The sequence below is a fragment of the Scyliorhinus canicula genome, chromosome 8 (genome assembly GCF_902713615.1).
Source record: "Scyliorhinus canicula chromosome 8, sScyCan1.1, whole genome shotgun sequence".
Classification (NCBI taxonomy): Eukaryota; Metazoa; Chordata; class Chondrichthyes; order Carcharhiniformes; family Scyliorhinidae; genus Scyliorhinus; species Scyliorhinus canicula.
Genome location: NC_052153.1, coordinates 29,872,704 through 29,899,414, shown reverse-complemented (window position 1 = coordinate 29,899,414; position 26,711 = coordinate 29,872,704). Strand labels below are relative to the sequence as shown.

The 26,711-nt window shown below is 43.2% G+C and overlaps 1 protein-coding gene across 12 annotated transcripts in view; it reads left to right on the top strand.

The window, feature by feature from the left end:
• Nucleotides 1–26,711, top strand: part of LOC119970168 (multiple PDZ domain protein) — a 416,554-nt gene that overhangs the window by 72,580 nt on the left and 317,263 nt on the right. For all 12 annotated transcript variants that reach the window (XM_038804325.1, XM_038804326.1, XM_038804336.1 and 9 more), the window contains exons 8-9: nt 13,132–13,338; nt 15,233–15,347. In XM_038804325.1, coding sequence (XP_038660253.1) covers nt 13,132–13,338; nt 15,233–15,347 — 322 coding nt within the window. The remainder of the gene's footprint in view (nt 1–13,131; nt 13,339–15,232; nt 15,348–26,711) is intronic.

Sequence of the window (26,711 nt, the reverse complement as noted above, 5' to 3'; positions counted from 1 at the left end):
TACCTACCTTGGAATTTACTTGCCTCTATCTAAGTTTTCCTGCTCCCAGTCTTCACTGCAGCATGAGAACAGCCTATACAGCTGTAGCATTGACCTCTGATAAGAAACAACAGGAGCAACAACGAACACCAGCAGCACCAAGAGCTCTACCAATAGCTGTATCCCAGCACCACTGGGAACAGCAACAACACCAACAAAAGGTTCCTACCTTGCAGCGACATGGCTCCGCACGGTGGCTCAGTGATCAGCGCTACTGCATCACAGCATCAGGGTTCATTTCTGGCCTAGTGTTACTGTCTGTGTGGAGTTTGTACATTCTACCCGTGTCTATGTGGGGTTCCTCCATGCTCCGGCCTCCTCCCACAATCCACAGATGTGTAGGTTAATTGGATTAGCCATGCTAAATTGCTCCCGAGTTTCCAGGGAAGTGCAGGTTAGGTTCTGGGGAAAGAGCGGGGTGGACGTAGGCAGAGTGTTCATTTGAAGGGTCAGTGCAGACTCGATGGACTGAATGGCTTCCTTCTGCACTGTAGGGTCCAGGAATGTGCAGGTTCGGTTATGGGGATAGGGCGGGTAGACATGGGTAGAGTACTCATTTGAAGGGTTGGTATAGACTCGATTGGGTTGAATGGCTTCCTTCTGCACTGTAGGGATTCTATGATTCTATGTCGCAGCACATCCAGATGGACACAGTATTCTAATTTGAAGGCAGTGATACCTCTAACAGAGGGTATACTGTTAGAGAACAAAATTCTTCAACATAATGGAACAATAGTGCCTTAGAGAGCGCAGGCTTTTACAGCAGTCCATTGCTAACTTCTTGGAAGTTCATCTCTGTTCCAACATTCCTGTGGACACCATCCAGGAAAGTAGCCCACTTGATTTGCATTCCATACCCCACCACCAACATCCACTCCCCCCACACTACAAGCGAGAAGTGTGTCATTTACAAGATGCATTGCAGAAATTCACCAAGCCTCCTTCGACAGCACCTTCCAAGCTCTACCACCAAGAAAGATAAGGGCAGCAGATGCATGGGAACACGACCAGCTGCAAGTTTCTCTCCATCCTGACTTGGAATTATATTAGCATTCCTTAACTGTTGTTGTGTAAAGATCCTGGAACTTCCTCCCTAATATCACTGTGTGTGAACTTGCACCACATGGGCTGCAATGGTTCAAGAGATGTTTCACCACTCCTTCCCAAGGACAATTAGGGATCAGCAATAAAAATGATGGCCTAGCTAGTGACACTCTGCATCCTGAACATCACACTCCTGCTACTGACATTCTACTTTCAGACACAGCAGTTTATTTTGGGTATTATTTCTGGCTCCCGCTGCCTCCTTGCACAGACATCATAGTTCATGGAATTTACAGTGCAGAAGGAGGCCATTCGGCCCATCGAGTCTGCACCGGCTCTTGGAAAGAGCACCCTAATTAAGCTCACACCCCCACTCTATCCCCGTAACCCCACCTAACCTAAGGACAATTTAGCATGGCCAATGCACCTAACCCTGCACATCTTTGGACTGTGGAAGGAAACCAGAGCACCCAGAGAAAACACACGCAGACACAGGGAGAACGTGCAGACTCCGCACAGACAGTGACCCAAGCCAGGAATAGAACCTAGGACCCTGGAGCTGTGAAGCAACTGATCGAGTTAGGGTTAGGGTTACCGTGCTGCCCATCCTTCATTCACGGAATGTGGTTTGTGATCAAGCCCAGAGTCTGTTATTTTGGGAAAGCCAGAAGAGAGATTCTAATAGCTGGAGTGTGAACGCGTGAACCGTGACAAAGCCCACTGATAGAATAAATGGTTTCTGACTTGCTACCTGCCTCCTCGCTCCCTGCAGGTCTGTTGACATTAAATTATGTTCTTGGTGCCTTTTCATAGGAGCACAGCTGAGGAGCATTTTTTAGTTATTGTTTTTCTGCAGAAGTGGGATGGAAGGCTTGAAATTTTAACAATGCTGACCCCACAATTAATTTGGATGGAGAGTGTGGTTGAAAAATATTTGGTAGGTGATGTTGGAATTCAGTATGATATAAACCCTGCTATTTAAAGGAGCAACAACTGTAATATGGAATCAAACACTCTGGAAAGAAAGGCTTCAGGTCTTCCCAAAAAAACTTTATAGCCAATGAAGAACTTTTGATGTAGTCACTGTTGTAAAAGCAGTGAGATGTTGATTGAGGGTTAAATATTAGCCAGGACAACGGAGATAGCTCTTTGTTGTTCTTCCGAATATAATGGAATCTGAGAGAGCAGACAGCGCTTCAGTTCTACATCACATCCGAAAGACAGCACCTTTATTAATTATATATTGTATTCCGTTGTCTATGTGGTGTGTATAAACTGGTAAAAGTTACAAACTGAAAAAAAACTTAAAATTCTCGTGGCCAATTGTGGAAAATAACAGAAAATAAGTGCAAAGTGTTGGGATATGGTTACCTTCTAATGTTCTTGGATTCTGAACCACATAACTATTGGAGGAAAAAATACATAAAGTCTTGCATTTATGTAGAAGTTTCCATGGCTACTGATTAAAATGGATCTACAGAGTAGGGTTTGTCTCAGTCAATGTATGGCCTTGACGTTGCCGCTTCCTTCAAGATGTAAAATCAGAATTCAAGTATTTTGTGAGATGGATTCCCATCATTTGGATAGTGATGAAGGTTTGCGCCCTCTATTTGAGTTCTTGGATGAAATATGCAAGAAAGATAATCTGTAACTTACCTATGAGATATCATCAGAATTTGATGGATTGTGGAAAATAGATGGTCAGTTCATAATAGAATATATCATAGATTTTAACGGATTGAATACAAGATTGAAGACATTTTGTATGAGGATCCCTGAATTGGTCTTAGCACTTAAGTTATTGGATTGTGCACATGCATCTGACGTGAACAGGCTACTGATTCTCAGGATATTTGGAGAAGGAGACCATGTTGGATCAGATGTCTGCTACCTTGGAAAAAATACCTGATGAACCAATAATTATTTTTGCCCTTTGTGGAGCAAATGTGAAATTCCATAGTGATACCAAGAATAGAAGTCTCAATAATTGTCAGATTTAAAAATGGTCCAGACACTACATCGACAGAAGTACTATGGTAGCATTAAAGATGGACAGAATGAGGTTAAAAGTACCTTTTGCAGATCTAGCTCGTGTAGAAAAAGACAAAATCAGAACAGCAAAAACAGGTCAGTGAATTCCAGGAATGCCCAAGGAACACATAATTGTTGACTCCGCATTTAACATTTTTAAGTGGTAAACTGTCCAAAGTGAAGAGGCAGGGTTCTTGAAATGATACATGACCAAGGGAATTCTGAGGAAGAGGATGAAGAGAATGATGAATGCAAACAAATTCTACTGGTCACAAATGTATTTTGCCGAGTGATGAATGCATTCGTTGCAGATTCCTTTAACTGTGCAGTCCTAGATTGTGCTTGTACTTCAACAGTGAATGAAACAGAATGTTGAAAATATTACCTTGTTCCATTGAAGATTAATGCAATGTTAAGGAGTAAAAAATTACTACTTATTTTAGGATTGGCAAATGTGGCACATTCAAAGTTGATATAAAATGTAATTCCATGTAAAATATCTTGAATAATCCATTTTATAATTACTGATGTAATCTCTAGTGAGATATCAAGCTGTTCAGTAAACCTGAGTGTGGCGTTTATTTTGGTTACCGATCAGCATCAAACATGTTTGTCACACAGATAGGTTTGTTTTGAAAAATCCTTGCCGAAGGAGCATACATAGAAACATACATAGAAAATAGAAGCAGGAGGAGGCCATTTGGCCCTTCGAGCCTGTTCAACAACTCATTATGATCATGGCTGATTATCAAGTTCAATAGTCTGATCCAACCTTCCACCCCAGATCCCTTTTGCCCCAAGAGCGATATCTAGCTCCTTCTTGAAATTGCAGAACGTTTTGGCCTCAACTACCTTTTGTGGTAGTGAATTCCACAGATTCACCATTCTCTGGGTGAAGAAATTTATCCTCACCTCAGTCCTAAATGGTTTACCCCTTATCCTCAATCTATTACCCCTATTTCTGGACTCCCCACCATCGGGAATATTCTTTCTGAATCTAACCTATCTAATCCTGTTAGAACTTTATACATTTCTATGCAATCTCTTCTCACTCTTCTAAAATCCAATGAATATAATCTTAACCGACTTAGTCTCTCCTCATATGAGAGTTCCGTCATCCCACCGTAAACTTTGCGCATGGTGAAGTCGAGACAGCCAGGGTGGGAATTGGAACTTGGTAATTTGATGCAGTGAGATAATCGAGAGGTAAGAGTTCAATTTAATTGTCCTGTTTTTCAGTTAAAAGTTCAGTGTCTAGCTTAATGTTGATTGGCTGAAGCTGCCCCCACTCCTAATTGCTGAGTGGCAGTAATCTGAGTCACCTGAAGCCTGATTAGTGGCAAAAAGTGTAAATTGCATTCTTCTGTTTGAAGCTCAAGTAGTGAGAGTCATCTTAGTTTAGCTGAGTTTTATAAAAGAGACAGGCAAAAAAGCAGACACTCATTAAGCTTTGCGCACGGTGAAGTAGAGACATTCTGAGTGAGAGACATTCTGAGTGAGAGACTGCCAGAGCGGGAATTGGAGCTTGGCAATTTGGAGCAGTGTGGTAATTCGGTGCAGAGTGGGAGGAGCTGCTTTTTCCCTTTTTGATTTGTTTTCTTCTTCTGGCTTTGTAACTGCTAATCTGCAGGGAGAGATCCTGAATGTATCATGGGAAGGTAAGTGATGCAAATACCCTTTCAAATTGTGGGGGGGATAAACTGAAGTGACATCACATTGGGTGGTAGGAATCAGTTAAGTTTGAAAAAAATAACATTGAAAAAAAACCGAATTAAAACTTAGCAATAAACTAGGTAGAGGAGTAGCTAAACCTGAGGGCAGAGATTAGTATTCAGCATTTAGTAAAAATGTAGCGTCAGGGCCATATAGGTAATTGTAACTCAATCTAACAATAATTCAAGTATTTATTAACTAGTGCTTAAATGTCACTCAGCAGGGTGCAGTGCTCCAATTGAGAGATGTGGCAGATCTGTGACGCTTCCAGCATTCCCGTTGACTACATCGACAGCAAGTGTAACCAATGGCAGCTCCTCACAGACCGCGGGGTTCAGTTGGAGCAGCAGTTGGATGCATTTGGGAGCATGCAGGTGACGGAAAGCGTCATAGATAGGAGTTATAGAGATGTGGTCACACCCAAGGTGCAGGCAGACAGATGGGTGACCGCTAGAAAGGGCAGGCAGTCAGCGCAGGAATCCTCTGTCGCTGTCCCCCTGTCTAACAGGTATACCGTTTTGGATACTGTTGAGGGGGATAACCTAACAGGGGAAAACAACAGCAACCAGAACAGTGGCACCACAACTAGCTCTGTTGCTCAGCAGTGGAGGGCAAAGTGCAGGTGAGCGGTGGTTAGCGGGGACTCTATAGTAAGGGGCACAGATGGACGCTTCTGTGGGCATGAAAGAGACTCCAGGATGGTATGTTGCCTCCCTGTTGCCAGGGTCAAGAATGAACACAGGACATCCTGAAGGGGGAGGGTGAACAGCCAGAGGTCCTGCAGAAGGAGTTCAGGGACTTCGGCAGTAAGCTAAAAAGCAGGACCTCTAGGGTTGTAATCTCAGGATTACTCCCCGTGCCACATGCCAGTGAGGCTAGAAATAGGAGGATAGTGCAGCTAAACATGTGGCTAAACTGGTGGTGTAGGAGGGGGGGGGTTTCAGATTTGTGGACCATTGGGATCTCTTATGGGGCAGGTGGGACCTGTACAAGAAGGACGGGTTGCATCTAAACTGGAGGGGCACTGATATCCTGGCTGGGAGGTTTGCTAAATTCACTCGAGAGGATTTAAACTAGTATGGCAGGGGGATGGGAACCAGAATGTGAACTTAGAAGGTATAATAACTCAAGGGAAAATAGAGAACCGAAATAAAAGAAAACATCATCCTCAAGTCGAGCAAAAAAGGTGACAAGGGAGGTGGTCAATGCAGGATTGAATGTGTTGTACCTAAATGCGTGCAGTATACGGAACAAGGTAAATGAGCTTGTTGCGCACATTGAAATTGGCTAGTACGATGTGAGCATCACAGAGATGTGGCTGCAAGGGGATCAGGGCTGGGATCTAAATATCCAAGGATATGTGTCCTATCGGAAGGACAGGCAAATGGGCAAAGGGGGCGGGGTTGCATTGTTTGTAAGGAATGAAGTTAAATCGATAAGCAAGGAGTGTTATAGGATCAGAAGGCATTGAATCTCTTGTGGGTAGAGTTGAGGAATCGCAAAGGTAAAAAGACCCTGATGGGAGTTATGTACAGGGCCCCGAGCAGTAGTGAGGATGTGGGGCACAAAATAAATCAGGAGATAGAAAAGGCATGTAAAAAAGGCAATATTACAATAATCATGGGAGATTTCAATACGCAGGTGGACTGGGAAAATTAGGTTGGTAGTGGATCCCAAGAAAAGGAATTTGTGGAATGTCTAAGAGATGGATTTTTGAAGCAGTTTGTGACAGAGCCTCCTAGGGAACAGTTAATTCTGGATTTGGTGATGTGTAATGAGGCAGATTTGATTAGGGAACTTAAGGTGAAGGAACCCTTAGGGAGCAGTGACCACAATATGATAAAATTTACCCTGCAGTTTGAGAGCGAGAAGCTGCATTCAGATGTAACGGTATTACAATTAAATAAGGGTAACTACAAAGACATGAGGGAGGAGCTGAGTTGAGGAACCTAGCAGGGAAGACAGTGGAACAGCAATGCCAGGAGTTTTTGGGGGTTATTCGGGAGGCACAACAGAAATTCATTCCAAGGAGGAAGAAAGATGCTAAGTGGAGGACAAGACATCCATGGCTGACGAGGGAAGTCAAGGACAGCATAAAAGAAAAAGCATACACAATGGCGAGGATTAGTGGGAAGCCAGAGGATTGGGAAGCCTTCAAAAGCGAGCAGAGGACAACTAAAAAAGCAATAGGGGGGAGAAGGTGAAGTATGTGTGCAAGCTAGCTAGTAATATAAAGGAAGATAGAAAGAGTGTTTTTCAATATATCAAAGGTACGGGAGAAGCAAAAATAGACATTGGACCACTGGAAAATGTGGCTGGAGAAGTAATAACAGGAAACAAATAAATGGCAGATGAACTGAATAGTTACTTTGCATCAGTCTTCACAGTGGAAGACACCAGTGGGATGCCAGAGCTGCAGGAGAACCAGGGACAAAGGTGAATGGGGCAGAGGTGAGTGCAGTGACTATTACTAAGGAGAAGGTTCTGGGGAAACTGAAAGGTCTGAAGGTGGATAAATCACCTGGACCGAATGGTCTACATGCCAGGGTTCTAAAAGAGATAGCTGAGGAGATTGTGGAGGCATTGGTGATGATCTTTTAGGAATCACTGGAGGCAGGAAGGGTCCCAGAGGACTGGAAAGTGACTAATGCAACACCCTTGTTTAAGAAGGGAGGGAGGCAGAAGACGGGAAATTATAGTCTGGTTAGCCGGTCTTCGGTCATCGGTAAGATTTTGGAGCCCGTTATTAAAGATGAGATCGCAGAGTATTTGGAAGTGCATGGTAAAATAGGACTGAGTAAGCACAGCTTCATCAAGGGGAGGTCATGTCTGACAAATCTGTTACAGTTCTTTAAGGAAGTAACAAGGATGTTAGGCAAAGGAAAACCAGTGGACCTGATTTATTTAGATTTCCATAAGGCCTTTGACAAGGTGCCGCATAGGAGACTTAAATAAGTTAAGGACCCATGGTGTTAAGGGTAAGATCCTTGCATGGATAGAGGATTGGCTTACTGACAGAAGGCAGAGAGTGTGGATAAAGGGATCTTTTTCAGGATGACAGCCGGTGACTAGTGGTGTACCTCGGGTCGGTGCTCGGACCACAACTTTTCACAATATACACGAATGATCTGGAAGAAGGAACTGAAGGCAATGTTGCTAAATTTGCAGATGATACAAAGATCTGTAGAGGAACAGATAGTATTGAGGAAGCAGGTGGGCTGCAGAAGAACTTGGACAGGCTAGGAGAGTGGGCAAAGAAGTGGCAGATGGAATACAATGTGGAAAAGTGTGAGCTCTTATGCACTTTGGAAGGAGAAATGGAGGCATAGACTATTTTCTAAATGGGGAAATGTTTAGGAAATCAGAAAGGGACTTGGGAGTCCTTGTTCACGATTCTCTTTGGAATCTCATCTTTAATAACGGGCTCTAAAATCTTACCGATGACCGAAGTCGGCTAACCAGACTATAATTTCCCGTCTTCTGCCTCCCTCCCTTAAACAAAGGCGTTACATTAGACACTTTCCTGTCCTCTGGGACCCTTCCTGCCTCCTGTAATTCCTGAAAGATCATCACCAATGTCTCTACAATTCTCTTTAGGTTAACCTGCAGGTTCAGTCAGCAGTTAGGAAGGCAAATGCAATGTTAACGTTAATGAGGCTCTATAAAGCTCTGATCAGACCCCATTTGGAGTACTGGAGTAAGGAAGGATGTGCTGGCCCTGGAAAGGGTCTCTGGAAAGGGTCCCGAGGAGGTTCACGAGAATAATCCCTGGAATAAAGAGCTTGTCGTGTGAGGAAGGAACGTTTTGAGGACTCTGAATCTGAACTCGTTGGTGTTTAGAAGGATGAGAGGGGATTTTATTGAAACTTGAAGGATACTGTATGGTCTGGATAGAGCGGACGTGGAGAGGATGTTTGCACTTATAGGAAAAGTTAGAAGCAGAGGATACAATCTCAGACAAATGGATGATCCTTTAAAACAGAGATGAGGAGGAATTTCTTCAGCCAGAGGGTGGTAAGTCCACGGAACTGTTTGTCGCAGAAGGCTGTGGAGGCCAAATCACTGAGTGTCTTTAAGACAGAGATAGATAGGTTCTTGATTAATAAGGGGATCAGGGGTTATGGGGAGAAGGCAGGAGAATGGGGATGAGAAAAATATCAGCCATCATTGAATGGCGGAGCAGACTCGAGTGGTCTAATTCTGCTCCTATGTTTTGTGTCTTATAGTCTTGTGGTGTTAAATGTACTCCTGATTATATGTTCCTATATTTGATCTTTAAATAAAATGAAGGTTCTTTGGCAGCTGCAGCACAGATCTACATAGTTTGGAAAACTTGGCCATCTGTCAAAACTATCAAGATCCTTGCTCATTAAGGTAGTTTTAGCTGAAAGAAATCACAATCTTCTCATAGGAAGTTAAAAACAAGCTGTTGTTCAGTTTTATCTGACTCCTGGTGTTTTATATTGTTTATCTGCCTCTTTTGGAGAGTAGGCAAATGGTATTGATGTTTGACAAATATTTATTAACATAAGTGTTTTATGTGCAAACATTTTCAAATGTGGAGTCGTGCAACTTGCCTCCCTCTGCACTGCGACATCTAGACAAAAAGAACCTCTGTCAGATTTTAAGACTTTCATTTTTGGCACCTTTGTTTGAAGGGGAAAGGAAGAGTGGCAGTATGGCATCTGAAGTCATGAAACTAACATGTAGATCATCAGGAAATGAAGAGCACTGATACACCAAAGAATTATTGAATATACCTTGGGACTGTGAAGCTGTGCTTGACAAATCTGGATTGATAAATTGGTACAGCACCCTAGTTTCTCATGTAACTGCAATCAGCATAATTCATTTTGCAACGAGGACTTCCCATGGAATTCAAAGATCAGAAAATTTGGTGGAACAACATGGTGAAAGTGATAACTGCCAAACATAACTGGAGCAAAGAGTACTGACTTATCATCAAGTTAACTTCATCCCTCAACAAGGTCTCTGACTTTTAACTTCAGACTCTTTCATATTTTCTTCTCCCTATTCTCCATTTGCAACCAAAATCTAGCTTTCCTAATCTTCGTCATGCATGTGTAACGAGTTTCCATGCCCATTTGCTTGTACATTTTGCCCACCACTCCAAGCCTATTATTTTTGTTTCTTTTTCTTCTCTCTTTACCACTCGTTGGGCCTTTCTCACCTATCTCCTTATCTTGCATTATCCAGTCAGGCCTTTTTTCACTTCTGCCTTTCACATATATTTCCCAACACCACACTGTCACCCCCGATCCTTATCCTAACCCTTTATAATCACTCTTCTTTCTACTCCTCTGCTGACATTCCAATCTTTACTCTCTCTTGGATAATCTTACAGTGTCCTTCATTGCCTCTTTCAACATTCTCCAAGGGACTATTGATGTGTTGTTGCTTTCTTATGAGCAGCAAGCTGGGCCTATCTATCTGTCCTCCCTACTGCCATGATATTTTTTCTCCTTTAAGCACTTCACCTAGTTGTCTCAGCCCTCCTTCAGAATCCTTGTTTTCTACTGCCACTGAGCCCCAAAGCAGGTTTTCCATAAAGATAACTGTACCGCTTTATATTCTTGGCACTCAGTATCTTTTCATCCTTTTTTTTTCTCCACCCTTTACTCATTTTGCCCTTTTTCCTCTGAGTTCTCTGCCTGCCTGTCCTCCCTTAACCTCTCTGCCCACATAAATTCTCCTACCCATATTTATACTCTCATCCTCAATCGTACCAGCTCCAGTGACCTCTCACCATCTCAATAGCAGACATATCTAATCAATTATTTTATCCCTCATGACTTGTATTTGCCATTCAGCCCTCATCTGTATCTGTTTGATTAAAAAAAGCTCTTCCCCCAAATGATTTACAAATGACACTTTCAGATTTCCAACTGTCTAGGCTTTGACCTTCTGTTCACAGCAAGACTTCTGTGGCTACCACTCAGTCACTCTGTTGCCTGCACTTTTGATGCCTTCATCTTCAGTAAAATCCTTCTTCTATCCTACCCTCGTTGTTCCTCTTTGCCTTCATCTTCGTTCCCTTAGATCAGAGGGATGCAATTTTGAACATTTATGGCATACACCTAATTAAACCATACATCACCATATCTGGCTGGACCTCCGCAAGCACTATTAGGCTCAGCTCTCCTCTGCCAAAACTGCTCATTATTCCTGGATCATCCTGGAATGAAAAATACCCACATCTTTTTTCCATTACCAGCCATCTCCTTAAATCTTTTTTCCCCGTTCCTTCTAACCACCAAAAACAAATGCGAGGAGCTCATAGATTTTTTTGGTCACTATAATTGAGACTACGTGTACAGGTAGTTACCTCTTGCTCACCAAACCAAGCCACCTCCAAGTTTCCTCTCCACCTTAGCCTTGAACACTGACCGTTACATAAATTCTCTTCTAAATCTTCTCATACCCTCTGTGTGCTCATCATGTCCATGAGACCCACCTTTTGCTCTTTAAGCCCTCTTTTCAGTAAATTGCAGTTTCCGCCCATGTTAACTGACATTGTTAATAATTTCCTATCCATGGGTACGCCCTTTCAAATCTGCCATCATCAGACCCCTCTTCAAAAACCCATCTTTGAACTAGCTACCCTTGCAAAACCTTGGTCAGTGTGACTCGATGGGCTGAATGGACTCCTGTTCTGAAGGAATTCTATGATTCTAGAGCTACAGATTCATCAAAATACCACTCCATTTCCAGCCTGCTTTTCTTTTCAAGTCCCTGAACATACTGTGGCCACCTAAATCTTAGTCCAATTTTCCCATGGAGGACTAATCAGCTATATTTCAATAGAACGGTGCAGCAGGCTTGACGGGGGCTGAATGGCCTACTTCAGTTCCTGTCTCTCTTTCACCACTGGCTTTTCTGATCTGTGCATTGTGAATTGTTCCGTGTGTCCTCAAATTTTCCTTTTGGATAATACTGGGCGGAGACACTATAAGTTGCTGACTGTTTTAGGACTCTGCCTGTGAAAGCAATCTGTTCTTTCTTGAGACAAAAACAAATGTTAAAACGTGGCCTCAAGGAGCTACCTTTAAGCACTGCGTTCCAGGTAAATCTGAGTGTGAGAAAAATACTCAATTGAATGACATGTGAATCTAATGTTACTACTTCAGCTTCATTAACTCTCTCTCAGTTGATGCTCTTACAGCCAATGATTGCAATGGGACTCCTCTTCATAGGAGTTTGTGACTGGAGCTACTTAGAACCTCTTCCTCCAGATTATTGCTGACTGAATATCTATCGATTTTGCAAAATGTTTATATTTAATAAATAGAACAGGGGCAATGTCATGCACATCATATTGTCTGCTACAATTCCAGGATGCATATTCCTTTTGTGAAGCATATTTAAAAATTGCTGCAGGCTGTCAGCTGTACCGTCTATTCGTTATTACGGTATATATCTAAAATGTTAACATTCAAAAAAATTATTTCATACTTTAGTTCTGTTACTGTCAATTTTTTTCTTCTTGAACTCTGCCCAAAGGCAGATCCTTTGCACTTATTCACTGAGCCACGGCAAGTGCCATGTTTTCTTTTTATGGATAGGGCGAAGGGTCAGGTTCCCAGTCTACCTCAATGAGAATGTGGATCGAATTCTCTGCTTTTGGTGTTCATCCGATCCACGCGCTAGTCATCTAGTCAACTCAGCTAACCGCGCCCCGCCCCCTCCAGTAAGAAAGTTTAAGCTGTTAGCAGAGAGGACCTTGTTTACATGTGTCTTCAAGGCCGGTACATGTCATGCGGAACGCGATTATTGGCATAATAGATTTCTCCTGATGTATTTTTCAGTTTTAGTGCATTTTTTTCTTGTGTCTGCCTTTATTGTCATTTCTCCTCATGTTTAGTGTTTAGTGTGCCCTTTTCTCCTGTCTCCCAGAGTTATATGGCTTTCATATTCATGAATTTTCATATTCTTATTTCTTAGCAAGATTTTGCAGCTAACATCTACCCTCGGCTTGCAGGTATTAATTCAGCTGTTTAAATGCCTCCTGGTTTCAGATCATAGATGATCATAGAATTATTGCTTTTGCCTTTCATTTTAATTATAGTAAACTCATATGAAGTGTTTATCTGTTCCTTGAATCCTTCCAGAAGGCACCCATTTCAAGGTGTTTATCTGGCTTTTAGTATATTTCATATCACCAATATTAATGTAGACAAAAAAACATTAAAGATCCTGAACAAGCTGGAAAAAAACAAAGCTTGTAATGGATTGTTTGGGAGAGTCTTCATCACACATAATATTATTCTCCATTTATGATTAAAGGATGGACGACTTCAAAGTGGTGACCATATTCTAAAGATAAGTGACACAGACCTCCATGGAATGGGTAGTGAGCAAGTGGCTCAGGTGCTGAGGCAGTGTGGGAATCGAGTCAAATTGGTGATTGCTAGAGGAGCCGTTGAAGACTCCCTGCCTGCTGCCCCTCAAGGACTTCCTGCTTTACCATCAGTACCTCCTGTGGCTGAAGAGGCAAGTACTGCATCTGGTTTTCTTCAGAACAAAGAGTGAGAAAAATATTTTCTAGTTAATGGTCTTCTGCGGGCAAAATACATTTTACCCAACAAGCTTTCAATCACAATAGAATGCATTGACTCTAAATTTGAGAGAAGTTTAACTTAAATTTGCCTAAACTCACAACAAAAGTACTATGAATGTTGGCAATCTGAAATAAGAACACAAAATGCTGGAAGTACTCAACAGGACTGGCGACAACCATGCAGAGAGAAATAGTTAATGTTTTGGGTCGGTTATCCTTTGTCAGAACTGGGAGTGCTCAGAGGTGTAGTAGATTTTAAACAATGTAGGGAAATGTGGGGGGGAGGTTCCTTGAGGTTGCATTGGGATTCAAAGGCAAACCGCACCTTATCTTTTGATTAGGCCTTCTGGACTCTTAATGTTGAGTTCAGACCATAACCTCTGCTCTTTTGTTCTTTGCACAATGTTGTTGATGCCAATTCTGCATTCCGATTTGCACTTTTTTTTTCTTGTCCTATTGTCATGTATATTTGCCTTGCCTGCTTTTCCCTTTAGGTATGTAATGTTTTACTGCCTTCCACCCTATCACAGACCTTCCCATTTGATCTTTCCTCCACTCCCACTTTTCACTGCCTTTTAAAAACTATTCTATCTCTAAGCACTCCCAATTCCAATGAAAGATCTCCGACGTGAGTCATCGACTCTGTCTTTCTGTCCACAGATGCTCCCAGACCTGCTGTGCTTCCAGCAATTTTGTTTTTATTTCCTTTGAGTACATTTGTTTAAAATCATTTTTGGCACATAATCTATTTTGTGCAAGGATGAAAGCCATAGGAGTTGATCTATTGTGGACACATTGATGTATATGTACTCTAATTGCTGAAGGCCCAAGGTTGTTCACTTTGAGTAAACTAATTACATAACTAATAAATGATTTGTAAGACCTTTATCCACACTTTGCTGAGAATAGTTGGAAGCTAATTTAAAAATGTACTAAAATTACTATGTTTGACAACTGTGATGAGTTCCTCGTCTCAGTCCTGCCATTGGAAGTGGTCCAGTTAGGGAGACCAGATGTTTCCCTGCTACAAAAACTGGACGACCAGTTACTCTGAGCGCATTCAATAACATGAAATTCTCTCACCCCTTTAATACAAGGCATTCCAAGTTGCTCCATAAGGGTATTATCAAACAGAATTTGGCACTGAACCATTAAAGGAAGGTATTAGAGCAGATGACTATCAGGTTGGCTAATGAGGTTGGTTTTAACTTTCATCTTAAATGAGGAGGAAAGCGAAATGAGGGGGGTAGAGAGATAGAGTTTTGAGAGAAAAGGCACGGCTGCCGATCATGGTGCGAATAAAATTCTGGCGAATAGCTAAATTGATACTGACAAATGAAACACGATATGCAGCCTAGAAGAATAAAACCAATGCAAGTAGCTATACTTCAAAAAAATAATTTGGAGGAGGGAGTTTGCTGTGTCCCACATTAGTATACACAGGACAATTTTTCTTGACACTGATCTAAATAAAAGTAGAAATTGTTAGAAATACTCAGCAGGTCTGCAGTATCTATAGACAGAGTAATAAAGTTCATATTTCAGGTCGGTGATCTTTCATTAGAACTCTTAAACCTACCATTCAGTAGTGCTCATTTTGTTCTGATGAAAGGTCACTGACCTGAAAGGCGGACTATTTCTCTCTCTCCGCAGGCGCTAATAGGTCTGCTGAGTATTTCTCGCAATTTTTATTTTAATATCAGATTTTTAGTGAATGCAGGGTTTTTCATCTGGTCTCCATAATTATTTTTATTTGGGAAAGGTGAAACTAGTTGGACTAGAGAATATAGCATAAATATTCTACTTAAGATGTTTTGTTTTAATTAGCCTGAACCAGTTGGCTCTCAGGATGTTGATGGTGAAGTATTCGATGTGGAGCTTACAAAAGATGTTCATGGACTAGGCATAACGATTGCTGGTTATGTTGGAGACAAAAATTTAGGTAATGTAACAATTTTATGACGCGTTGCTATATTGAACCTATTTCCTGCATTCTCCCAATCTTCTCACACAACCTCACCGAATATGGTTCTGTTTGGTGTAATTTTTCTGTCTTTATTTTGTGATGATGATTGTTTCACTAATGAGGTGTGTCCAAGCTGAAGGGGAACATTTTTTCTTTTGTTTTTATTGGTCATCACTTTTTTGCCCATAATATTTGGTATTTTTTGTTAATACATCTCCGCATCCAGGCAAGTGAGGAATAGTTCACCACACGCTGACCTGTGCCTTGTAAGTGTGGGAAGGTTTTGTGGAGTCGGAAGGCAAGTCACTCACCACAGAATTTCCAGCCTCTGACCTGCTCTAGTAGCCACACATATGTACAGACACACACATGCATGATTCAGAGGTGGTGGTTGCACACAATCTGAACATTCAGGGAATGGAACTTCTTCCTGTTAATACACGGTACTCACTGATTCCCTGGAGCTCGCAGGGCAACGTGTATGTCATCGATCATCCCCTAGATCTGGGCCATCCCAATATGGCGGCAGATTCTGATACCCAGGTATCTTAGTGGGACTGGTCCAGGTTGAAGACGACATAGTCTGATGCCCAGGTATGTAGAGCATCCGTCATCTCTCGGGTGAAATTAAATGATAATGAAATGAAAATCGCTTATTGTCACGAGTAGGCTTCAATTAAGTTACTGTGAAAAGCCCCTAGTCACCACATTCCGGCGCCTGTCCGGGGAGGCTGGTACGGGAATCGAACCGTGCTGCTGGCCTGCTTGGTCTGCTTTAAAAGCCAGCGATTTAGCCCAGTGAGCTAAACCAGCCCCAGAGTACACCTGTGGGCGAATGCCTGCGGGATAGAATTTACAGTTCAGTAGGAGGCCATTTGGCCCATCGAGTCTGCCCTTGCCCTTGGAATGAGCACCCTACTCACACCTAACCTTTTTTTTGGACATTAAGGGCAATTTAACATGGCAACTTCACCTAGCCTGCACAACTTTGGACTGTGGGAGGAAACCCACGCAGACACGGGGAGACCATGCAGACTCCGCACAGACAGTGACCCAAATCGGAAACGAACCTGGGATCCTGGAGCTGTGAAGCAACTGTGCTAACCAATGTGCTGCCGTGCTGCCACATAGGTCACGGCTTGAGTCCCGGATTGACCTGGTGGCATAAAGGTTTTGGGCCGCAGTGACCTTCAGAGCTAATGGGAGCAGCTATTGTCCTCCTTCATGGGTTGCCACGTCCATGAGGATGTGGCACAGATATCACACTATCTCTCTGTTGGGAAGCAGTTTTGTGCAGCATATGCTGTCTGTCATTTTGTGGCAGGACCAAGGATGCCTGTACACCTTGGGCCATTGCTGGCCTCCCCTTCTGGCTCCCTCCTCAGCCTAATGCCCGATTGGGTCTTCAGTGTGTGTGGCGACCGCCTGCACATGTAGTGCCACCTCCACCATGTGTCGGCGTTACTGCTGTCTCTGGCGTCTGCTCGCCTTGGTTGTCACTAGTATAGTGAGCGCAGCCTCCGCCGGATCCACACCAGCAAACATTTTGGAGGAGAGAGACCGACAATCGGTTAGGACTGTAGTGACCTGTATCAGTGTATATACACAAGGTGTTAATGTAAATACACTGCAACTAAGTCACCACTAGAGGGAGCACCAGAGATGTATATAATAAACAAACAGGAAGTCAAGGGGCACTCTTCACAGAGAACATAGAACAGTACAGCACAGAACAGGCCCTTCGGCCCTCAATGTTGTGCCGAGCCATGATCACCCTACTCAAACCCACGTATCCACCCTATACCCGTAACCCAACAACCCCCCCCTAACCTTACTTTTATTAGGACACTGCGGGCAATTTAGCATGGCCAATCCACCTAACCCGCACATCTTTGGACTGTGGGAGGAAACCGGAGCACCCGGAGGAAACCCACGCACACAGGGGGAGGACGTGCAGACTCCACACAGACAGTGACCCAGCCGGGAATCGAACCTGGGACCCTGGAGCTGTGAAGCATTTATGCTAACCACCATGCTACCCTGCTGCCCCTGCTACCCTGCTGCCGCAAGAACAGCAGCTGGTGAGCAGGACACAGACAGACAGCTCAGAAGTAACATACAAAAGTGCTGGAGGAACTCGCACAATAAAGCATCTACTTCAACTGTAAGACTACAAGTTTAATTCAGACACAAGGAATACTACATGGTACCAGGAGACTTCAGAACGCTTACTAGAAGATTACACAAGATGCAGACAAAGAAAGATTGAAAACAGAAGAAAACTCGTGCCGGACATTCGACGTGGGGAGACTTCGCTGAGTCAGTGAAACTCATTGGAACTCTACCGCAGTTGAAAACAACCGGTAATTTAAGTCACAGATGGAAAATGTTTCAACAAACTTTCAAACTATATATTGTAGCTAATGATTCGAGCACGGCCTCGGAAGAAACGAAAATAGCACTGTTGCTAGTAGGACATGAAGCTATAGAAATCCATAACTGCTTTAATTACTTGAAAGGTGAAGACAACACTAAATTAGAAGTAATACTCAAAAAATTTGATGATGACTGTAACACCAGTAACAATGCTGCTTTAAGACATTCAATGCTCGGAGACCAAATTGCATAGGGAACGAGTGATGCGAATCTCAAACAATCATTGTTAGAACAGAAAGGTTTAACGCTGGAAATCGCGTTTGAAAAGTGCAGATTGCAAGAAATCAATAACATTAAGTCTTTACCAAGAAAGAATGCCGAAAAGGTTCTTCTCCACGCCATTAAAATGGCGTCTGAGCACATTTTAAACGGCCCGTTAAACAAGACCCAAATCTGCTTCTGCGCATGCGCAGGAAACCGCACAGTTGAAAAAAGACGTTTTGATCGCAGATCATTCTGCACATGCGCAAGTTGGGCATGCGCAGTTGAACAAAAGAGCGCACAGTTCCAAGGTGGATATGCGCATGTGGAAGTTGCGCATGCACAGTTAAATGAAAAAGCACGCAGTAAAGGAAAATGATGTTAGAAGAGCGTTATGATGTCAGAAGACTCGGACCACACCCACTTAAAGGGGAAATGCCTGAAAATCACAAACAAGACTTTTACAGCTACCAAACACAATTTTTTTACCTCAAAATGCACAACATTGCCTGAGCTTGTACCAAAATAACTTTCGTAGCACCCTGGAACAAGCAGTTTGCCCCACCCAAAGTGAAGAGCACAATGACAAATCCGAAACCAAAGAAAATGATTTGTTCATTGAACATGATAAGCACAATATCAAATCCGAAACGGAAAAGATGATTTGTTTATCGAAAAATACACTCAGACATAGCTCAGTTATTCGGGTATGCTAATCATAGCATCAGCGACACGGTTGAAAAGCTCAACATGACTCTACTCATGGTAGATGAATCCAATACCATGATGCAATGGCAGATCGTCGATACATTGGATGACAACAACGTGTCAGATACCCAAGAAGAAAATGACGCCACACAGCGAGTACTGTTCGACTCCAGTGAGAGAGCCCAGATTGACTCCACAGAGAGAACCACTACATGACTCCACACACGGAGCGATGAAAAACTCCGCAGAGAGAGCGACGCAAGCCTCCACAGAGAGCTCGTTGACAGACTCCAAAATGGAAGCAACTCAAGACTCCCTAGCGAATTCCATGCATGAACAAGACCATGATAGTCTATCCACCTTATCTGAGCAACCAGAAACAGACTAGGAAAGTCTACCAAGCTAATGAGAAGAACAAAAGGACTATGCAAGTCTAACCAGCACACATGAACAAGAAGACGATGCATATCCAACCACTGAATGTATGAATAGTGACACAATGATCACAGTCAGCGAGATTGACAGATCTCAGCTCGTCTGTACAGAAGCACCCAACAATCAAGGTGAAACTACTCCTGAGTCCAGTGAGACTACATCAATTAAAACCTCATCCACTCTTGACAACCCACAAGAAACTGAAATCTTGATGACATTGACTTCAAAAGCACAGCACCAAGATACCAATGATGAAGCAAATCAAGCAGAAATGACTCCAGAAGACGAGCACCGAGGAATCACATCAACCACAAATGACTGATGTCATCAAGTTCAATGCAACATCAGATCATTCTCACGATCCTCAAGAAGAAACTCTTAATGAAACATCAGATACCACAAAGAACATTGATACCAATAACTTTGAGAATGACTCAAATTATCAATACGGAACAGTCATTGAGCGCAACAAGAACAACGACCAAAAAAACAAAAACAACAACAAGAAGCATAACAAAGACAACAACAGAAACAAAAAGCACTACAAAAATAACGAGCAACAACAAAAACAAACACCAAGCACGACAAATACAACAACAATGAAAACAACAAAGACAGAAACAACAACAATGAAACAATGACCTGTACAACATGGTGCAAGGCTGCACATGAAGGATAATGTAACAGCACAGTCCAAAACAATGTCAAGGGTACAAACATCACATGGCATAACAACAAATCTCACAAATTCATATCTGCTCCACAACAAACAAGCAAACCAGTTTTCAAGGTGGATGCCATACAGAAGCAATACCACAAGCACAGGAAAAATTCCAGGTTAGACAAGGAGGATGACATACAGAATCAATACCGCAAGCACAGTAAAAAAGTCAAGGTCAGCCAACAAAAGTGGTTCGACCATTCAAACACCTTGTGATGGCTTCGTTATTGATGACATTCACAAAGAAATACAATATCAACATCACTACGTCAACAATGGAAGAAGTAAAAATAAAACTCAACCGAATAAATTTATAAAATTGTACTCATAATGTTTTTAAATTAAGATTGGACTCATAAATATTAATTGGCTTTGTATAATCATCAATATCATAACAACTTGTACATATCATCATTTATCCAGCTGTTTTGTACAATTTTCTTCAACAAAGTACAGAAAATATATAAAAAGAAAGTAAGGGGGATGTAGTGATATGCATCACTATATACACAAGGGGTTAATATAAATACACTACAACTAAGTAACCTCAAGAGGGAGCACCAGAGATGTATATAATAGACAAGTCAGGAAGTCAGAGACACTCTTCACAGGAATGGCAGCTGGTGAGCAGGACACAGACAGCTCAGATGTATCATATAGTATAAGCGCTGGAAAGAGAACAAACTCGCACAATAAAGCATCTACTTCAACTGTAAGTCTACGAGCTTTATTCAGACACAAGGAATAATACATCACATAGTGCCACCTCCACCATGTGTCAGCGTTGCTGCTGTCTCTGGATTCTGCTCGCCTTGGCTGTCACTAGCACAGTGAGTGCAGCCTCCACAGGATCCACACCAGCAAACATTATTTTATCTGGAAGGAATTGGAGGAGAGAAACCGACTATCAGTTAGAACTTCCGCACCGGGATCCTAAAATTCCCCAAGCCGGCCCCACCCTTACCATGACTGTCATAAGAACATAAGAACTAGGAGCAGGAGTAGGCCATCTGGCCCCTCGAGCCTGCTCCGCCATTCAATTAGATCATGGCTGATCTTTTGTGGACTCAGCTCCACTTTCCGGCCCGAACACCATAACCCTTAATCCCTTTATTCTTCAAAAAACTATCTATCTTTACCTTAAAAACATGTAATGAAGGAGCCTCAACTGCTTCACTGGGCAAGGAATTCCATAGATTCACAACCCTTTGGGTGAAGAAGTTCCTCCTAAACTCAGTCCTAAATCTACTTCCCCTTATTTTGAGGCTATGCCCCCTAGTTCTGCTGTCACCCGCCAGTGGAAACAACCTGCCCGCATCTATCCTATCTATTCCCTTCATAATTTTAAATGTTTCTATAAGATCCCCCCTCATCCTTCTAAATTCCAACGAGTACAGTCCCAGTCTACTCAACCTCTCTTCATAATCCAACCCCTTCAACTCTGGGATTAACCTAGTGAATCTCCTCTGCACACCCTCCAGCGCCAGTACGTCCTTTCTCAAGTAAGGAGACCAAAACTGTTAAGCTCACTGGCCTATAATTTCCTGCTTTCTGCCTACCTCCTTTTTTAAACAGTGGCGTCACGTTTGCTAATTTCCAATCCACCGGGACCACCCCAAAGTCTCGTGAATTTCGGTAAATTATCACTAGTGCATCTGCAATTTCCCTAGCCATCTCTTTTAGCACTCTGGGATGCATTCCATCAGGGCCAGGAGACTTGTCTACCTTTAGCCCCATTAGCTTGCCCATCACTCCCTCCTTAGTGATAACAATCCTCTCAAGGTCCTCACCTGTCATAGCCTCATTTCTATCAGTCGCTGGCATGTTATTTGTGTCTTCCACTGTGAAGACCGACCCAAAAAACCTGTTCAGTTCCTCAGCCATTTCCTCATTTCCCATTATTAAAACTCCCTTCTCATCCTCTAAAGGACCAATATTTACGTTAGCCACTCTTTTTTGTCTTATATATTTGTAAAAACTTTTACTGTCTGTTTTTATATTCTGAGCAAGTTTACTCTCATACTCTATCTTACTCTTCTGTCCTGGCTTCTCTGAGTACCATCCAGCGAGCCAATTGTGCACGCAGACTCGCTCTACACACCAGGAGCTCCGAGACTCCAGACCTCTGCTGGGAACATTAGAGAGTCTGTGCTCGGCTGCCCTCCGCTCATCCAGACACTTTACTCTTTGGGCGCGACAAGAATCTCAGTTTTGAAGCCCTGCTCTTTAGTATTTGATTGTTGGCAGCTGCTTCTATGGTGCTGACACTCCTAGAGTACAGGCATGCTCTTCCGGCATCAAAGGGGTTGCTTGACATACAGTGCACTAATCATTCTCTGAGACATGGCACCTGTGCCTTCGAGGAGGCACTTGGGAGTTCAGGAGTTTGAACTGCTGACAAGGCAAATCCCTCATTTCAAATAGCCTTCAGCTGTCAAGCTAGAGGCTGCTCACTGTCGAAGGAGGTGAAATTGACTTTCAGGAGAGAAGTCGCAGCAGGGCGCTGTCCTGGGTGAATTTGATAAGTCAGACAGGCTGCAGCTGTGTTTGCCCCTGTTAGCAAAGTCCACAATATTTAAAAGTGGCTTGAAGGGCTCACCGGCGTGAAGCCCCTCACACATCCTCCTTACCCCCGGCCCAGGAGTGATCCCTGACCTGGAACGCTCAAGCCCCTTGAACAACTCCCCGGGTCTCCCCCCCCCCCCCCCCCCACCCTCGCTCTCAGCCCCCCACCTGAGCACTGGGGCAGCTGCTCCGGTGCCCTTGAGCTGCAAGCCACAAAATGGAAAGGGCTACTCACCTCGTCACTTCCCCTGAGTAGCCATTGTGTCAGCTTCAAGGAATACGAAACGGCACGCGTGTGACGTCCCACTGGGAAGTCTGTTGATTCATGGAAAGCCGCTGCCGCAGTATCATTAATGAGATTGAAATGAATGCAAATTATTGTTAATGATAGCCTCGCCATTTTGGGGGACATCTGGAACACTCCATTGAGACCGGGCAGAGTGAATCACAAAATGGTTCGTAAGCACGAACGTCGATTTTGCCCTCTCCTGCTATTCCTCTGTCACGCCTCATGCTGAATTGCGCTCATCGTGTGCAGTGAATAAATTGGCTGTAACCTGACATCTGTGGAATGAAATTTTGACTGTAAAGGATCATCACTTCCACCAGCACTGTCATAAGAACAGGGATAGGCCATTCAGCATATCAAGCCTGCTCTGCCATTTAATATGATCATGGCTAATTGGACACTTCAACATAGATTCTAGAAGGAGTTAGATGTAGCTTTGGGGAGCGAAAGGAATCTAGGGGTATGGGGTGGGGGGGAAGGCACGATCAAAATCTATGATCATAATGAATGGCGGAGCAGGCTCCAAGGCCCGAATGGCCTTCTCCTTCTATTTTCTATGTATGTTTCTATATATTCTAGTAGCTCTCCTAATAACTTGCTGCACCTACATGTTGGCTTGCAGTGACTTATGGTCCCTTTGTATATCCACACTTTCTCATTTCTTACCATTTTGGAAATACTTTGCACATCTTTCCTTCTACCAAAATGGATTAGCTCACATTTTTTCACATTATATTCCATCTGAGACTTTCTTGCTGTCTGTTCAGATCCTCCTGAGCAACTTTACATCTTCCTCACAATTCATCATTCCCACTTAGGTTTGTGTTATCCACAAACGTGGAAATATTACATTTAGTCCCCACTTACAAATCATATTTATATACATATTGTGAACAGCTGGGGCCCAAGTACTGACCCTTGTGGTACCCCATTGGCCAGCCTGCCAACATGGGAATGACCCATTTATTCCGATGCTTTGTTTTCTGCCTGTTAGCCAATCCTCAATTCATGACAGAATGTTGTCTCCTAATCCATGTGCTTTTATTTTGACAATTAACCTCCTCTTGCGGACTCGAATCAAAAGTCTTCTGAAGTTCACCTACTCTCCTTTATCAATTTTGTCAGTAGCACCTTCAAAAAGCTCCCAATAAATTCCTCAAACATGATTCCCCATTCCTAAATCCATGCTAACTATGCTCAAACAGATCATGATTGTCCAAATGTCTATTTATCACATCTTTTATAATACATTTCAGCATTTTCCCTACTACTGATGTACGGCAAACAGGTCTGTAGTTTTCTCTCTACCTCCCTTCTTAAATGGTGTGATATTTGCTACTTTCCAATCTTCAGGAACTATTCTGGAATCTATAGAGTTTTGGAAGATGATCACCAATGCATCCACTATGTCTATAGTAAGCTCTTTCCATAGTCTTGGGTGCATAATATAAGGTCTGCGGGCTGGGGACTTATCAGCTTTCAATATTGTTAATTTCTTCAGTGCAACTACACAGGAAACTGCTCCAATTTCTTGTGACCTATAGAAAATTAGTAAATGGGAGCAGAGTAGGCCATTCGGCCTTTTGAGCCTGCTCCGCCATTCATTATGATCATGCCTGATAACCAACTCAGTAGCCGAATCCTGCCTTTCCCCCCTTATCATTTGATCTCCTTTGTCCCAAGAGCTATATCTACGCAAAAACAAACAATGTTTTGGCCTCAACTACTTCCTATGGTAGCGAATTCCAAAGGCTCACCACTCTCTGGGTGAAATTTTTCCTCAGCCCCAAAAGGTTTACCTCGTATTCTTAGACTATGACCCCTGATTCTGGATACGTCAAGCAGCAGGAACATGCTTCCTGCATCTACCCTGTCTAGTCCTGTTAGAATTTTATAGGTTTAGAATATAGCATAGATTTAGAACATAGAACAGTACAGTCCAGCATTTTCCCTTTCGTTTCAGATTCCAGCATCCGCAGTAATTTGCTTTTATACAGCACTGTATAGGCCCTTTGGCCCATGATGTTGTGCCAACCATTTATCCTAATCTAACACTCCTGGAAGCTTGAGTTTCAGAGCTGGAGCGGCGGCTGGTAACACTGTGGAGCATCTGCTAGTCGGGGAGCATCGTGGATAGCACGTATAGAGAGATGGTCACACCTCAGACTCCGCAGGCAGGAAGGGAATGGGTCACCACCAGACAGAGCAAGAGAACGAGGCACGTAGTGCAGAACAGATGTATTATTTTTAATACTGTTGAGGGGAATGGCCTCTCCGAGGAAAACACGGTTGGTTCTGCTACAGCGGGGAGGGGTAATAAGTGTGACAATGAAATAGTTATAGGCGATTCAATTGTAAGGAGAATAAACAGGCGTTTCTGTGGCTGCAAATTTCACTCTGATATTCAAAAAAGGGAGGTAGTGAGAAATTATCCTTTATCTAAACCGGTCTCCTATTTTTCAAGGTCTACTTCCCTCTGTTGCCGCCCGTTCATATACCTGTCTAGATGCCTCTTAAATGATGCTAGTAAAAACGTTCCAGGCACCCACCACCCTCTGCGTAAAACACTTTACACGCACGTCTCCCTTAAACTTTCTGCCTCTCACCTTGAAATCGTGACCCCTTGTAACTGACACCCCCACTCTTGGAAAAAGTTTGTTGCTACCCACCCTGTCCATACCCCTCATAATTTTGTAGACCTCAATCAGGTCCCCCCTCAACCTCCGTCTTTCCAATGAAAACAATCCTAATCTACTCAACCTTTCTTCATAGCTAGCCCCCTCCATACCAGGCAACATCCTGGTGAACCCCTCTGCACCCTCTCCAAAGCATCCACATCCTTCTGGTAATGTGGCAACCAGAACTGCACGCAGTATTTTCTTGTATTCTCTGACAGTCCTCCTCGCTATCTGCAACTCCACCAATCTTAGTATCATCTGCAAACTTGCTAATCAGACCACCTGTACCTTCCTCCAGGTCATTTATGTAGATCACAAACAACAGTGGTCTGAGCACGGATCCCTGTGGAACACCACTAGTCACCCTTCTCCATTTTGAGACACTCCCTTCCACCACTATTCTCTGTCTCCTGTTGCCCAGCCAGTTTTTTTATCCATCTAGCTAGTACACCCTGAACCCCATACGACTTCACTTTTGCCATCAACCTGCCATGGGAAACCTTATCAAACGCCTTACTAAAGTCCATGTATATGACATCTACAGCCCTTCCCTCGTCAATTAACTTTGTCACTTCCTCAAAGAATTCTATTAGGTTTGTAAGACATGACCTTCCCTGCACAAAACCATGCTGCCTATCACTGATAAGTCTATTTTCTTCCAGATGTGAATAGATCCTATCCCTCAGTATCTTCTCCAACAGTTTGCCTGCCACTGACGTCAAGCTCACAGGTCTGTAATTCCCTGGATTTTCCCTGCTACCCTTCTTAAACAAAGGGACAACATTAGCAATTCTCCAGTCCTCTGGGACCTCACCCGTGCTCAAGGATGCTGCAAAGATATCTGTTAAGGCCCCAGCTATTTCGACCCTCGGTTCCCTCATAAACCTGGGATAGATCCCATCATGTCCTGGGGACTTGTCCACCTTAATCCCTTTTAGAATACCCAAAACTTCCCCTTTCCGTATGACAACTTGACCTTGAGTATTTAAACATCCATCCCTAGCCTCAACATCCGTCTTGACCCTCTCCTTTGTGAATACCGATGCAAAGTACTCGTTAAGAATCTCACCCATTTCCTCTGCGTCCACGCATAAATTCCCTCTCTTGTCTTTGAGTGGGCTTCCTATAATGTGGCGACCAGAACTGCACGCAATACTCCAAATGCGGCCATACCAGAGTTTTGTACAACTGCAACATGACCTCATGGATCCGAAACTCAATTCCTCTACCAATAAAAGCTAACACACCATACGCCTCCTTAACAACCCTCTCAACCTGGGTGGCAACTTTCAGGGATCTATGGACAT